Here is a 14,188-nt window from a genome sequence, read left to right on the forward strand (position 1 = left end):
TTCCTACCAGTAAAACAAGACAATAAACAGGATGTATCCAAAATGTGTTTATTGGGATGGTGTCCCACTCATCTCGATTTGAGGTGCGTTTAGTGCTGCTTCCTTCTGAAGGAGCATCCTGGAAGAAGAAGGTTCAGAATGAACTGCCGGCAGCCCACTGACCCTGCCCCACACTCACAGGCCCGATGCCTGACGCCCCACCCTCAGGAAAGCCGCTCTTACCACCTCCCATCCTAGCTTCAGACAGCAGCATTGTGAGCCTGACAAGTATGTTGTGTCTGGCAATACAACTCCCTTTACAAGTCCGGTCATTTACATTACATGTGACCCTTTATGAGATCCAAAGCCCAAAAGACATTTGAAAGCATGTACCTTCTGTAAGCCTTGCTTTTCCTCCTGTTGGCTGGCAGAGAACAGTGGAGCAACCAACGCACAGAACTACCGTTTGGGCATGGCTAAAGACGGTGGTGATTTTGTAGCATCCTGGAAAAAACGTCAAGAAGGGGCTGCATTTTTTCCACGCCTTTCTTCACTTACACGTCAACTAGAATGTATTAACTCTTAAGACCTGCACGTTAGGTCAACTTTGGAAATGTACTGTCCTATTGGAAACTCGATTACCCGGGTCTAGGGACACACAATGCCCGCTCAGAAGCAATGCGGGCCGCCCGCCCCCACCTGTGAATTTCCGGGTAACGTGAGACCAGCATCCCAGCGCCTGGCAGGGAACGGCGTGGAGTCAACGACGACGCGTAGGTCAAAAACAGCGGCTCCTCCCTCCGCTTTGGAGGGAAGGAGGGTGGGCAATGGGTCGGCACCCACCCCTCTCCCCCGGGTGCCAGCGCGTCCCTGACCAGGGCGCACGCACCGCACACCAGCCCGGCTTCTAACACAAGGACAAGGGGTCGGTACGCGCAGTTCTGATGGGACGTCACTCCGGGTCACTCCTCCGAAAGCACAGAATCTCACCCGCCTCGCACGTTCAAATCCCAAGAAATCGGGGCCGCTCCGCGGAGACGCTGCCGCTCACACTCCGCCCTCCCCCCGCTCCCGGCCCGCGCGCCGCGCGCCGCCGGCCTCACCTGGGCACTTCACGTCCATGAAGTAGGAGTTGGGGCTCTGCACCAGGCGCTTCTTCTTGTGCTTCCTCTTCTCCTCCTCCGGGGAGGGGTGCAGGAGGTCCTTGGCGAGCTACGAGGCAGAAAGGGAGACACTCAGAGACCCGCGGCGGGAACGCCGGGGAGCGCGGGCCCCTCGCCGCGCCGGGTGTCTGCGCGGCCGCGCCGCCATCTTAGCTCCGCTCCGCCCAGGCGGGGCCCCGCGGCCCCTGCGGTTCACGTCCCAGGCGGCGCGGCGGGCCGGGAGGGCCCCCTGCGATCCGCGCCCGGCGCGAGGGAAGCGGGCGGGCGGGCGGAGGAGCGAGATCGCCGCCGAAACCTGCCCCCAGGAACTCACAGGCATGTCGTCGCGGGGAGGCCGTCACCGCCGGAAAGGGGCGGAAGCGGAAGTCCTTCTCCTTATATCCGCCACCCCGCCGGAAGTGACGCCTCGGGACTCGGCGGCCATGTTGAGAAGGTCCGCCCGCCACCCCGGCCTGCGGTGGGGCGCGAGGCGGGCTGCCGTTGTCGGGGGGTCGGCAGAGGCCGGCCCGGCGCCCCGACGCGGGTCCGGGCTGCGGGAGCTCGCGAGCGGGTGAGGGGAGCGCCTCGCCGCGGCCGCCGCGCGGGGGCTTGACTCGCCCCCGGTACCGACAGGTCACCAGTTCGAGTCCTGATGGGGCCACTCGCCTGGTTGCGAGGTCAGGTCCCCAGTAGGGGGCGTGCGGGAAGCAGCCAGTTGATGTTTCGCTCCCTTCCTCTCTCTCTCTAAAAAAAAAAGGAAAAAACATTCTAAAAAATTTTTTGCAAGGCAAACCTTTATCCAGGGGTAAATGGACAATTAGAATTTCCTGCTAACTTTGACAGTTGGAGCCTAATAAGTAGGAACTTCTTAGGAAAACAACCAGACCAAGCTATGTCCAGACTTCTTAAATGTCTTTATTATTTTTCTGTTGGTTTAGTTTGCCCACTTTAAACAATTCAGAAATGTAAATATATATAAAAAAAAAAAAGTAAAGTCCTTTCCCGGCCGGTGTGGTTCAGTGGTTGGGCGTTGACCTATGAACCAGGAGGTCACCCTTCGGTTCCTGGCCAGGGCACCTGCCCAGGTTGCGGCCTCCATCCCCAGAAGGGCTAATCGGTGTTTCTCTTTTCCCCTCTCCCTTCCTCTTTCTCTCAAGTTAATTTTTTAAAAAAGTAGAGTTCACATATTTCCTCCATCCCCAACCTACCCCTAGAGTTGTTAATTTTATTGTCAACTTCCCATCCTTACCTCTAATAGTAATTACATCAAACACATAATGCTTACTAGGTGCATTGCTCTGCTTTACATATATTAATCTTCATAACAACTCTTATCAGGTTGATACTGTTATTGTCCACATGTTACAGATTAGGAAAGTGATGCACAGAGAAACTGTCCAAAGTACTACTCCACTGCCTTCCCAAAAACTTGTGCCATTTGCATCCCTACATCCTTTTTCCCACATTTTCACCAGTAATGCCTTTCCAAGATTTCTAATCTTGGCATCACTGGCACCCAGACAGGAAGGGAGAAGAAAGGAAAAATGAAGTCTTTGAAACATCATCTTCCCATGTCCATTTGTCCTAAAAGAGGAAGGAAGATGACACAAATGACAATTAGGGATATGCTTATTTCCAAAGAAAAGGGATGTGAGTTTCAGTCAGGGGAGTGCTGGTAAAAGATTAACAGGTTCTATGGAGGAGCGCCCTGATTTTGCTAATTTCATTGGTGACATCGTTAAACATGGAGTTGATAGAGAGATTCACAGAAGCGTGTAAGAACTGGTTCCAGTATGTCAACTGTAATTGAAAAAAATTTTAAGTTACTTAAAAAAAAAGAAATGGTCAGTAAAACCTCTAAGGGAGCTGAAATATCAAGGACAAGGAGTCAACCCTGCAACAATCTAGGAAGAAAGCATTTTAGGCTGAGGGAAGAGTTTGTGAATACAAAACCCAAAGCCAGGGGGAAAAAAAGGACACATATGTATTACCCTTTGTAATACTTTAAGAAATAAAAAAAAATAAAAGTTCAAAAAAACAAAAAAAAAACAAAGCCAGAATGAACCTGTCACAATTGAAGGGGAGAAAGGGATTGTTCCAAAGCTCTGAGAGCTAGGCAGAGAGTACTACAGAGATGAGGTTCCAGTGAAAGCAGATGTACACCAGCATGAGAACATTTTATTTATTTTTTTAAGATGTTTTTATTTATTTTTAGAGAAAGAGGGAGAGGGATAGAGAAAGAAAATTCGATGATGAGAGAAAATCATCAATCAGCTGCCTCCTACACACCGCCTGCTAGGGATCAAGCCCACCACCTGGGCAGATGCCCTAACTGGGAATCAAAGGAGGGGAGGACCTCTTGGTTCCTGGGTGGACGCTCAACCACTGAGCTACACTGGCCAGGCAGCATGAGTACATTTTAGAGAGGTGAGCAAGAATAATCAACTGCACGGGATGAATAGTCCAGGCCCAGGCAAAATAAGATGGATAAAAAAAAAGGAACTGATGTATTATACTATCAGAACAATCCATGAAAATGGAACGGAAATGTAAAGGACTGCCCAGCTGGTGTGGCTAAAGGACTGATTAGAGATGGTTTGACCAGTGAGGAGAAAAAAAGAAGACTCAAGGTTTATGATACAGCTTGAAGACACGCAGGAGGTGAGAGAATGGACAGAAAGGGAACTGAATGGTTGTGTCTGAGAAGGGGCAAACAAGAGCACAGAAAGTGACCAAGATAAGTGAAATAACAAAAGATGCCTTCTCACAGCCAGTACACTGTGTTTATACAAGGACTGTTCTACTGACCCGTGGTTAGAAAAGAAGATAATTCTCAATAATTCTTTTCCAAAGGCAGAGATAAATTTGTTTCTTTATAGCCAGGCTCTCCATACTTCAGCTTCCTGGTTGCCAAGGCCACCCATTCACAGCCCATTCAGTGGGGTAAGGGCTGTGTTAAGGGCCACATGTCATCCGAAGAATGAGACCAAACGTTTGTTGTCCCAATCTCTAGCTTCCTGAGCTGGTTTATCAGAGAAATTACACACAGAATCCCAGAAGGAAGACTGTTCCAACCGAAGCCCCAGAATGTGTCTAGATCAGCGGTTCTCAACCTGTGGGTCGCGACCCCTTTGGGGGCCGAACAACCCTTTCACAGGGGGTCGCAAGACCATCGGAAAACACATATATAATTACATATTGTTTTTGTGATTAATCACTAGGCTTTAATTATGTTCAGTTTGTAACAATGAAAATACATCCTGCATGTCAGATATTTACATGACGATTCATAACAGTGGCAACATTACAGTTATGAAGTAGCAACGAAAATGATTTTATGGTTGGGGGTCACCACAACGTGAGGAACTGTATCAAAGGGTCGCGGCATTAGGAAGGTTGAGAACCACTGGTGTAGATGAAGAGACAAAAGTGTTGCGCTGGGGTGGGGCTGATTCTGTGGTGTAATTATTGTTAATTTCCACTCGGTTCCACCAGGGGGCAGACTGACTCAACAGATAACCTACTACACAGGGTGATCCCGCTTTTTTCAAAAGGCGTTGGGATTCCCGCACTGAGGGCTGGTAACCACACCAGGATTCCAGCGCTGCCCCGGGAGGAGTCTGTCCTCCTTGAATAGCCCTACCCACGGGAAGCCTCCGATTTTTGTCGGCTCCCAGCATGGCCATCCCTGTCTTTACCATGATTCCCCAAAACGTTCTCCTAGGTCCTCTAAAATTCCTCCTTCCCCTGGCCATCCTGGTTAAACGTTTACCTCCCCTCGCCCCCGCCTCTCCGGCCTCAGACTGGCAGGATAGGGTCAAAAGGTAAAGAGGAGAACGGTAGTGGGTTGTGGGAAAGGGGAGGGAGACAGGTCGGCCTAGGCTGCGAAGGGAAAGCCCAGGGAACAGGAGGCTGGGGCTGGCCTCTCCGGGCAGCCGAACGGGGCGGGCGGGCAGGGGGTGGGGCCCCGAGGAGTGCCGCCTCTCTCTCCCGGAGCCTGGGCGGAGAGGGAGGAAAACTTCCTGGCCTGGGCTACCGGCGTCTCTTTCTACCAACCCTCCAATCCCGCCTCCCGGTGCCCAGCGCGTCCCCACCCCTCCCCCGGCTCCCTCAGTGTCCGCCATGGCCAAAGCCTACGACCACCTCTTCAAGCTGCTGCTGATCGGGGACTCGGGGGTGGGCAAGACTTGTCTGATCATTCGCTTTGCAGAGGACAACTTCAACAACACTTACATCTCCACCATCGGTGAGCCCACTGGCCATATCCCGGGCCCCTGACTCCCCGAGCCCTCGTCCCCCGGCTCCCAGATTACTAGTGGCCCCACCTTCCAGCCCCCCTGCAGTGGGGCTTCTAAAATCCAGTTCCTCAACCTCTGCTTCAGACCCATCCCCCATTCATGCCTCTGGGTGGTACCCACAATTCTAACCGGCCTGCCATCTCCAGGTAACTCCTCCGATGTGCCGGCCCCTCGTTTTCTTGGTACCAGTCTTCTCATCTCTCTAGATCCACATGACCCCTTCTCTGTTCCCTTCTCAGCTCCTCGTCTCCCCCATCCACCTGGAGCTCTTGACCCACTCACTCTCCACATTTCCTGTATTCCCCCGCGCTGAACATCTGTCTCCCAACTCTGCCAGCCTCCTTCTGTCCCACTGAGTTTCAGACTCTATTCCATCCCCACCTTATCATCTGCTTCTCCGTTTTCTTGCTCCTTAACTTAATGGGTGGGGAGGGTGAAACAGGGTGGCTGGGTGTGCTAGAGGGTGGCCCAAGGACTGTGATCCTGAATATGCAGCCGGCCTGGTGAAGAAGGTGGGAATGAGGGGACTTTTGGGGTCTCTGAGTCAGCCTGGTGACTCAGCCTCCTTCCTAGAGCTCCCAACAGGCTTGGGGGAGGTGCCCAAGTTTCCACTAGGAACAGTGTTTCCCCTCCTCCGCTCTCATCTTTCTTCATCTACTCTGGTCTGGGAAATAAGACAAGGAGAGTCTCAAGACAATTCTGGTTAGAAAGGGGAAGGAAAGATGCCCCTTTTCCTAGTTCGGTCTCAAGAGGGATCTTGTTTAGCTTCAAACTTTTTTGGTTCCAAGCCTGGCCCTACTAGATAATTCACATAGACAGGCATCAGCTACCTTTTCCCTCACGCTTTACCCTACAGGGCCGGCCACGCTGGGGGAGGGGTACGGAGAGTAGAGGGTTCCAGGAAAACAGAAGGGAAAAGGAATCTGAAAGTAATATTTTGCGGGAGACGGACTTGATTGAGAGAGTTGTCAGCTGGCAAGCCTGAGTGGACCCAAGAGTTGCCTTAATGGCCTTAAGCCTCCCTACAGAATTTTCATCACCTTCACCACAAAATTCACACAATCTAAGTAAAAACAACGTGCTTGCTAATTGAGGAATACAGTTTTGAGGAAATTCTCCTAGTTTTACACTTTGGACAAGGCTGCTTCCCATGTGCCTCCTCTGCAGACTTCCTGGCACTGCCACGCTCCATTCCTGTCTAGCCCCCAACACACTTTTACATGCATTGCGCACATCTGTATCCTGTGTCTCAACTTCAACGTACACTCTCCACTCCTAGGAATTGATTTCAAGATCCGCACTGTGGATATAGAGGGGAAGAAGATCAAACTGCAAGTCTGGTGAGTGAATGCCCTAGGATTCCTAACCAGACTTCCTCCTCTACCCCTTATAACTCTTTTTCTGCTATTTTGCTTCATTTCTCTCCTTTCCCCCTTCGTTCCTCCCAGCACTTCTGATCATTTGCCTCACGTCACTCAGTGGTCCTTCCATCTCTCTCCCTGCTTGCTCACTTATTTTCAGCTTTTTTGTAACTCTTCCCTCTCCCAACTCCAGAGTATTCTGATCTTGCCAACAAATGTCTGTTGAGCTATAATGTGGAAACAGGCTCTAAGCAGTTTAATAGCAAACAGCAGAATGAAGACTTGACTCTAAGTCTAGTGCTCTCTCTAAATTATGGAGAGCCTAGAAAACCTAGTAGAGATGTTTGACCTGACTGTCATAAGGAAGCTGGAAACCCCGAGGGTATGAGGCTTAATGGAGACATTAAGGTACAATAGATAAGAGCAAACTGGTTTAAATTCTCCTTCTGTTACAGAATGACCTTCATTAGTTATTCAGCCTCCTCAAATCTGTTACCTCATTTGTAAAATAAAGACAATAAAGCATGTCTCACAGGGATAGAGTTAAGATTAAACGAAATGACATGCATATAAAATGATATATACACAGTGCTGGGCACAGCTTAAGCATCCAGTGAATAAACCAGGGGGATCTTGTTTCTTAGGCCTCTACCATCTCTCAGTATCAGCCCATCTGTCTTTCATCCCTTTCCCCTTTTATTGTTTCCTAATTCTGTTCCTTTCAGCCCCCTCCTGTGAAAGCTAAATGCTTAGCTGGTGGGGGGTAAGGGGAATCTCTCTCTGGAGAACCCTTCCCTCTGTCTTACCCCGTGAACTATTCTACCTCTTCAGGGACACTGCCGGCCAAGAACGATTCAAGACGATAACTACTGCCTATTACCGTGGAGCCATGGTACAAAGTGTGGGTCTGGACAAGGGATGAGGGCATGAGGCAATGAAATGTAGGTTTATGAGTACAGAGAGGCAGGGGGAAATGGGGGGTTGCACGAGTGGGGTGCAGAGGTCCCACATGACTTAGTGATTTGACTCATGGTTAAAACTTTAGGCTCACTTAGAGTACAACTGCGGGGCGGGGGAGGGGCGGGGGGAGGGGGGCGGGGGGCGGGGAGTAAACAGGGACTGTGGTCCAAGCCTCCATTGTGAACTCTGCCATCTTCCAGGGCATTATTCTCGTCTACGACATCACCGATGAGAAATCCTTTGAGAATATTCAGAATTGGATGAAGAGCATCAAAGAGGTGAGGACCCTCCCAGAGAGATGGGGGAATTGGATAGAACGTAGAAGATGAAGTGGATTTCGAAGAAGAGCTTGACCCAACCTTTCTTGTCTTACCCTTTCGCTCCCAGAATGCCTCAGCTGGGGTGGAGCGCCTCCTGCTGGGGAACAAGTGTGACATGGAGGCCAAGAGGAAGGTACAGAAGGAGCAGGCCGAGAAGGTAAGGACCAGGTTGGCCAATGTTCTAGAACTGGGCTTGGAGGCCAAGATGAGGTCGATTGCAGAGGACTTGGCTACTACCCTTTATCCAACTCTCTTCTTCCCACTTCATTCCCTACAGTTGGCTCGGGAGCATGGAATCAGATTTTTCGAGACTAGTGCCAAATCCAGTATGAATGTGGATGAGGTGAGACACCCCCCAGCCCCAGCCCCGAAAGAGATGGAATATCGGAAGATAGACTTATCCTTCTTTTTTTAAAAAAAAAATATATTTTATTGATTTTTTACAGAGAGATAGAGAGTTTGAAACATCAATGAGAGAGAAACATCGATCAGCTGCCTCCTGCACACCCCCCACTGGGGATGTGCCCGCAGCCAAGGTACATGCCCTTGACCAGAATCGAACCTGGGACCCTTGAGTCCGCAGGCCGACGCTCTATCCACTGAGCCAAACCAGCCAGGGCCCTTCTCTTTTTTAAAAAATATTTTTTTATTGATTTCAGAAAGAAAAGGGGAGAGAGAGAGAGAGAGATAGAAACATCAATGATGAGAATCATTGATTGGCTGCCGCCTGCAGGCCCCCTACTGAGGATCGAGCCCACAACCCCAGGCATGTGCCCTTGACCAGAAGCGAACCTGGGACCCTTTGGTCCGCAGGCTGACGCTCTATCCACTGAGCCAAAACAGCTAGGGCTAGAGTTATCCTTTTCTCTAGTCTGTACTGACCAATCTCCTTTCTCCATTAGGCTTTCAGTTCCCTGGCCCGGGACATCTTGCTCAAGTCAGGAGGCCGGAGATCGGTGAGTTGGTTCTGCTGGACTAAGTTACAACTGGGGGGGATGGAAATAAAAAACTGAGGAGGGGAGCAGTGCTGAGACTTCTCATGGGGGTGGGTCCCCTTCAAACAGTTTATAGGCTCAGACCCCAGCCAGCCATTCTCACCCTGACCCCTGTGCCCTTCTACCTCTAGGGAAACAGCAGCAAGTCCTCCAGCACTGACCTGAAAACTTGTGACAAAAAGAACACCAAGTGCTCCCTGAGCTGAGGACTCCTTGCTGCCTCCCCACCCTAAGCCTGGAGGTTGAACCTGAGGGAAGCAGGGCTGAGGGGCTGGATGGGGGAGAGAGTAGGTGGTGTTTGGAGAAGTAAAGATGGATAGATGGTGAGAGAACAGGGAGAAAATGGAGAAGAAAAAAAATGGAAAACAAGAGAGGAAAGAGGAGAAGAGGTGGAATAGAGGGAAGAAGCAAGAAGGGAAAGAATTGAGGAAGTGAAAACGTGCGAAAGAGGTAGGAAGAAAGGAAGGAGAAAAGGAAGTATAGATAGCCTGGGGCCTCAGACCTTCACTGGGTTTCCATGGCAACATCAATGTAAATAAATAATTGATTTTGTTACTGGATCAGGCTTTAGGGTCCTGTGAGAGGCTGGCTCAGCACCACCCCTTGAAAGTTTGGTCCTATTCTGTCACTCTGCATGGTCTTTCTCAGTATTAAAGACCTCCATTTGCACAAATGTAGCTATTTGGGGTAACTTTCATTGTTGTCGGAATTGCTCTTTACTCATAAACCTAATTCCTCCCTCTGAGGTGTTTGGGCTGCCTGAACCTGGCTGGGTTCCTGTGATGCCAGGATCCATAGCTATCTCTCTTCCCCAGCTGTTTAATTGATGAGGAAACCAGCAAGGAGCAAAGGTTCTCTGAACGTGCGGGTGTGCACATACATACTCTTTCCATTATGGATTTAGAGAATCACTGTGGGCAGAGCCCTCTCCAGGAAATTGCAGGACCTTTTTTTTAAGGACTCTCTTTGGGCCTCCCCTGAGGAGTGACAGTCCCCGCCTCATGGAAATAACAAGACCTAGTATTGTTACCCAAGCAAGCATCTTTGATTCTGCCAGCAATCCCTTTAGGTAGCTGGTAGGTGTTATCTGCTTTAATAGATGAGGAAAATGAGACACAAAACAGGTTCATGTATTCATAAATATTTATTGAGCATGTACTATGTGCCAAGCACTGTGGTCAAATTAACATAATGTTTGGGTAGTACTTATAAGTGGGACAAGTAAATTTTAACAGAAACAGCCCCTAACTACTGAGTACAAAGAGGCAAGCAAAAAGCACCACCACCAGCCTCTGGCCAGGTAGTTCAGTTGGTTGGAGCGTCATCCTGAGGCACCAAGGCTGCGGATTCGATCCCCAGTCAGGGCACATGTAAGTCAACCAATGAATAAGTGGAACAACAAGTCGATGTCTGTCTGTCTGTCTGTCTGTCTCTCTCTCTTAAATCAATAAATAAAATTGTTCTTAAAAAAGAGAAAACACCAAAAACTCAGGCTTGATACATATTGCCCTTAGTATACATAACCCTCTTTTACTGTTACACAATATTTTTAAAAATATATTTTTATTGATTTCAGAGAGGAAGGGAGAGGAAGGGAGAGGGAGAGAGAGATAGACACCCCAATGATGAGAGAATCATCGATCGGCTGCCTCCTGCACACCCCCTACTGGGGACCGAGCCCACAACCCCCCGAGTATGTGCCCTTGACCGGAATTGAACCCAAGACCTTTCAGTCCTCAGGCCGATGATCGATCCACTGAGTCAAACCAGCCAGGGTACACACAATATTTTTTTTAAACAGTGAAATTATCTCACAGAATTGATCTTTTATCAGGACAATTAAAATGTCAGATTTGGTTAGGACAGAATACTATTAGAAGCTTTTTTATTCTCGGATATGATGTTCAAGGCGTTTAAGAAATCCACAAGCCCACCCAGCCAGTGTGGCTCAGTGGTTGAGCATCGATCTATGAACCAGGAGGTCACAGTTCGATTCCCAGTCAGGGCACAGGCTGGGGTTACGGGCTCCATCCCCAGTGTGGGGCGTGCAGGAGGCAGCCGATCAATGATACTCTCTCACCATTGATGTTTCTATCTCTCTCTCTTCCTCTCTGAAATCAATAAAAACATATTTTTTAAATAAATAAATAAATAAAAACTAAAGGAAATCCACAGCCCGCAGTATAAAAGTGGACATACAATCTGGAGGCAGCAGCAAAGCCTTCTTTGTGCAACTATTTCTGTTGGTGAAAGACAGCACTCAGGAAAGTCTGCCTCAGCCGGTTTGGTTTAGTGAATAGAACTTGGGCCTGCGGACCGAAGGGTCCCGGGTTCGATTCCGGTAAAGGGCAGGTACCCTGGCTGCAGGCTCCTCCCTGGCCCGGGCCCTTCTGGGGGCACATGCAGGAGGCAATCAATGTGTTTCTCTCACATCAATATTCCTCTCTCTTTCCCTCTCTCTTCCACTCTCTAAAAATCAATGAAAAAATATCCTTGGGGAGGATTACAAAAAGAAAAGAAAGAAGTCTGATAGTACTGGGAGAAGAACTTAGAAATTAATTTGATAAATGTATTAAATATCCAAGCTTCGATGGGGTAATGTCCTCTGTGGCTTATGTTTGAGCTCAGTTGTCAGCTGCGAGCTAGTTTAATTTGCTCAAGATAAGGAAAGCCTTGGCATTTTCAGAATCCCAGAAAGACTGTTGACATCTTCATCATACCTCAGGTATTTTTAAAATGTAGTTTCAGTGTAGAGACCTTATTGAGATGCTTGGTATGGCTACTGGAAGTGAAATCTTACAAGGTCTCACAGCTAGTCATGAAACATGATAGGACTGGGCAAGGATAACAATACGAGACTTCAGCACAAACTTTTATTATAGCTAAAAACTACTGGGGGGAAAACCCACACTCTACTTTCTGTAACATACAACTCTTGACACATACAAATAACTTAAAGGAAAAACAGTCACAAACAAAATTAAAGCTCAGCCCTCACCAGGTTTTGTTTTTTGTGTGTGTTTTTTTCCAACTCTCACCCAATGATCTTTCCATAGTCTGACAGTTCCTGCTTTTGAGAAGCCAGCTTTAAGTCTGACGGGAAGACAAAATTTATGGGGTGTAGCATCATATATACTGTTCATTCCAAAATAAAGTATTAGCTTTTAGGGCTGTGGGGGAGGGGAGCAGCTGTGGTGACTAGGCTAGAAAGACTTGTTGGGGAAGGAGAATGTAGAGCAGAGTTAACAAGGAAAAAAAGTATGGAAACAAGCCTTTTTTTTTTAAATTTTTTTGTTGAAAGTTATATATATTACCCCTTCCCTCCCCCACCCATTGGCCTCTTCCCCGCCCCCCCTCCGGCCTTCACCACCCTATTGTCTGTGTTCATGGGTTATGCATATCTGCATACAAGTTCTTTGGTTGATCTCTTTCCACCCACCCTCCCTTCCCGCCTTCCCTCTGAGATTCCAGTCTGTTCCATGCTTCTATATCTCCGGATCTATTTTGTTCATCAGTTTTTTTGTTCGTTATTATTCCACATATGAGTGAGATCATGTGATACTTGTCTTTCTCTGACTGGCTTATTTTGCTCAGCATAATACTCTCCAGGTCCCTCCATGCTGTCTCAAAGGGTAAGAGATCCCTCTTTTTTACTGCTGCATAGTATTCCGTGGTGTAAATGTACCACGGCTTTTTTTTTTTTTTAATATGTACATTTATTCAGTTGGGTAGTTTCTTTATGTATGTATTTATTTATTACATTTATTGCCCTTTGAAAATTGGTGTTTTTGATATATTTTATTACAGAGAGGAAGGGAGAGGGATAGAGAGTTAGAAACATCGATGAGAGAGAAACATGGATCAGCTGCCTCCTGCACACCCCCTACTGGGGATATGCCCGCTACCAAGGTACATGCCCTTGACTGGAATCAAACCTGGGACCTTTCGGTCTGCAGGCCAACGCTGTATCCACTGAGCCAAACCGGTTAGGGCTGTACCACAACTTTTTTATCCACTCATCTGCTAATGGACACTTGGGCTGTTTCCATATCTTAGCTATTATAAATTGTGCTGCTATGAACATAGGGGTGCATACATTTTTTCTGGTTGATATTTTGGGTTTCCTAGAATTGAGATCACTGGATCAAATGGTAGTGCCATATTTAATTTTTTGAAGGAAACTGCATACTGTTTTCCATGATGGCTGCACCAGTCTACATTCCCATCAGCAGTGTACTAGGGTTCCCTTTTCTCCACATCCTCACCAGCATTTATCATTTGTTGATTTGTTTTGTTTCTTGTTAATCCTCACCTGAGGATAAGTTTCCATTGATCTTTTAAAAAATTATTTATTTATTTTTATTGACTTCAGAGAGGAAGGGAGAGGGAGAGAAACATCAATGATGAGAGCAGATCATGGATTGGCTGCCTCCTGCACACCCCCTACTGGGGATTGAGCTTGCAACTAGGCATGTGCTCTCGACTGGAATGGAACCTGGGACCCTTCAGTCTACAGGCCAACGCTCTATCCACTGAGCCAAACCAGCTAGGGCAATTTGTTGATTTGTTGATGACAGCCATTCTGACTGGTGTGAGGTGATACCTCATTGTTGTTTTAATTTGCATCTCTCTGATGATTGGTGACTTTGAACATTTCTTCATATGTCTCTTGGCCATTTGTATATTCATTTTGGAGAAGTGTCTATTTAGATTCTTTGCCCATTTTTTAAACATATATTTTTATTGATTTCAGACAGGAAGGGCGAGGGAGAAATAGAAACATCAATGATGAGAGAGAATCATTGATCAGCTACCTCCTGCACACCCCCTACTGGGCATCGAGCCTGCAACTTGGGCATGTGCCCTGACCAGGAATCGAACAGTGATCTCCTGGTTTAAAGGTTGATGCTCAACCATTGAGCCAGGTCAGCTGGGAATATTTTTATTGTTTGTCTTTTTGTTAAATTGTATGAGTTCCTTATATGTTTTGGATATTAACCCTTTATCAGATGTATCATTGCCAAATATGTTCTCCCATACAGTGGGCTCCCTTTTCATTTTGTTGATGGTTTCTTTTGCTGTGCAGAAGCTTTTTAAGTAATTGCATTTGTTCATTTCTCCTTAGTTTTTTCC

At 47.8% G+C, this 14,188-nt stretch overlaps 2 protein-coding genes across 3 annotated transcripts; one reads left to right on the forward strand and one right to left on the reverse strand.

Moving 5' to 3' along the window:
• Positions 1-32: 32 nt before the first annotated feature.
• On the reverse strand, positions 33-1,569 carry RPS27 (ribosomal protein S27). The gene is made up of 4 exons (XM_036342963.1): positions 1,456-1,569; positions 1,083-1,191; positions 373-483; positions 33-118 (listed from the first exon to the last, which is right to left on the reverse strand). Exons 1-4 carry the CDS (start codon positions 1,459-1,461, stop codon positions 90-92), a joined length of 255 nt encoding a protein of 84 aa, XP_036198856.1. The 5' UTR covers positions 1,462-1,569; the 3' UTR covers positions 33-89.
• Positions 1,570-5,109: 3,540 nt separating this feature from the next.
• On the forward strand, positions 5,110-9,732 carry RAB13 (RAB13, member RAS oncogene family). Of its 2 annotated transcripts, none has more exons than XM_036343454.1 (8): positions 5,110-5,367; positions 6,699-6,759; positions 7,612-7,672; positions 7,941-8,018; positions 8,128-8,217; positions 8,338-8,403; positions 8,963-9,016; positions 9,187-9,732. In XM_036343454.1, exons 1-8 carry the CDS (start codon positions 5,244-5,246, stop codon positions 9,259-9,261), a joined length of 609 nt encoding a protein of 202 aa, XP_036199347.1. In that variant the 5' UTR covers positions 5,110-5,243; the 3' UTR covers positions 9,262-9,732. The 2 variants fall into 2 exon arrangements, with proteins under 2 accessions (XP_036199347.1, XP_036199348.1); XM_036343455.1 differs by having other exon boundaries at positions 5,231-5,367; positions 6,587-6,759.
• Positions 9,733-14,188: the final 4,456 nt, after the last annotated feature.

The sequence above is a fragment of the Myotis myotis genome, unplaced genomic scaffold, assembly GCF_014108235.1.
Source record: "Myotis myotis isolate mMyoMyo1 unplaced genomic scaffold, mMyoMyo1.p scaffold_m19_p_18, whole genome shotgun sequence".
Classification (NCBI taxonomy): domain Eukaryota; kingdom Metazoa; phylum Chordata; class Mammalia; order Chiroptera; family Vespertilionidae; genus Myotis; species Myotis myotis.

Bases quoted from the DNA above. Each gene is read 5' to 3' on its own strand.
- RAB13 (XM_036343454.1), top strand. From the start codon at position 5,244: ATGGCCAAAGCCTACGACCACCTCTTCAAGCTGCTGCTGATCGGGGAC. The intron at 7,673-7,940 runs GTACAAAGTGTG...GCCATCTTCCAG, and splicing joins CCTATTACCGTGGAGCCATG to GGCATTATTCTCGTCTACGA. The intron at 8,404-8,962 runs GTGAGACACCCC...TTTCTCCATTAG, and splicing joins CCAGTATGAATGTGGATGAG to GCTTTCAGTTCCCTGGCCCG.
- RPS27 (XM_036342963.1), bottom strand. The intron at 484-1,082 runs GTGAGGCCGGCG...CGTTTTTTCCAG, and splicing joins CATGGACGTGAAGTGCCCAG to GATGCTACAAAATCACCACC. The intron at 119-372 runs GTACATGCTTTC...TTCTTCTTCCAG, and splicing joins AAAAGCAAGGCTTACAGAAG to GATGCTCCTTCAGAAGGAAG.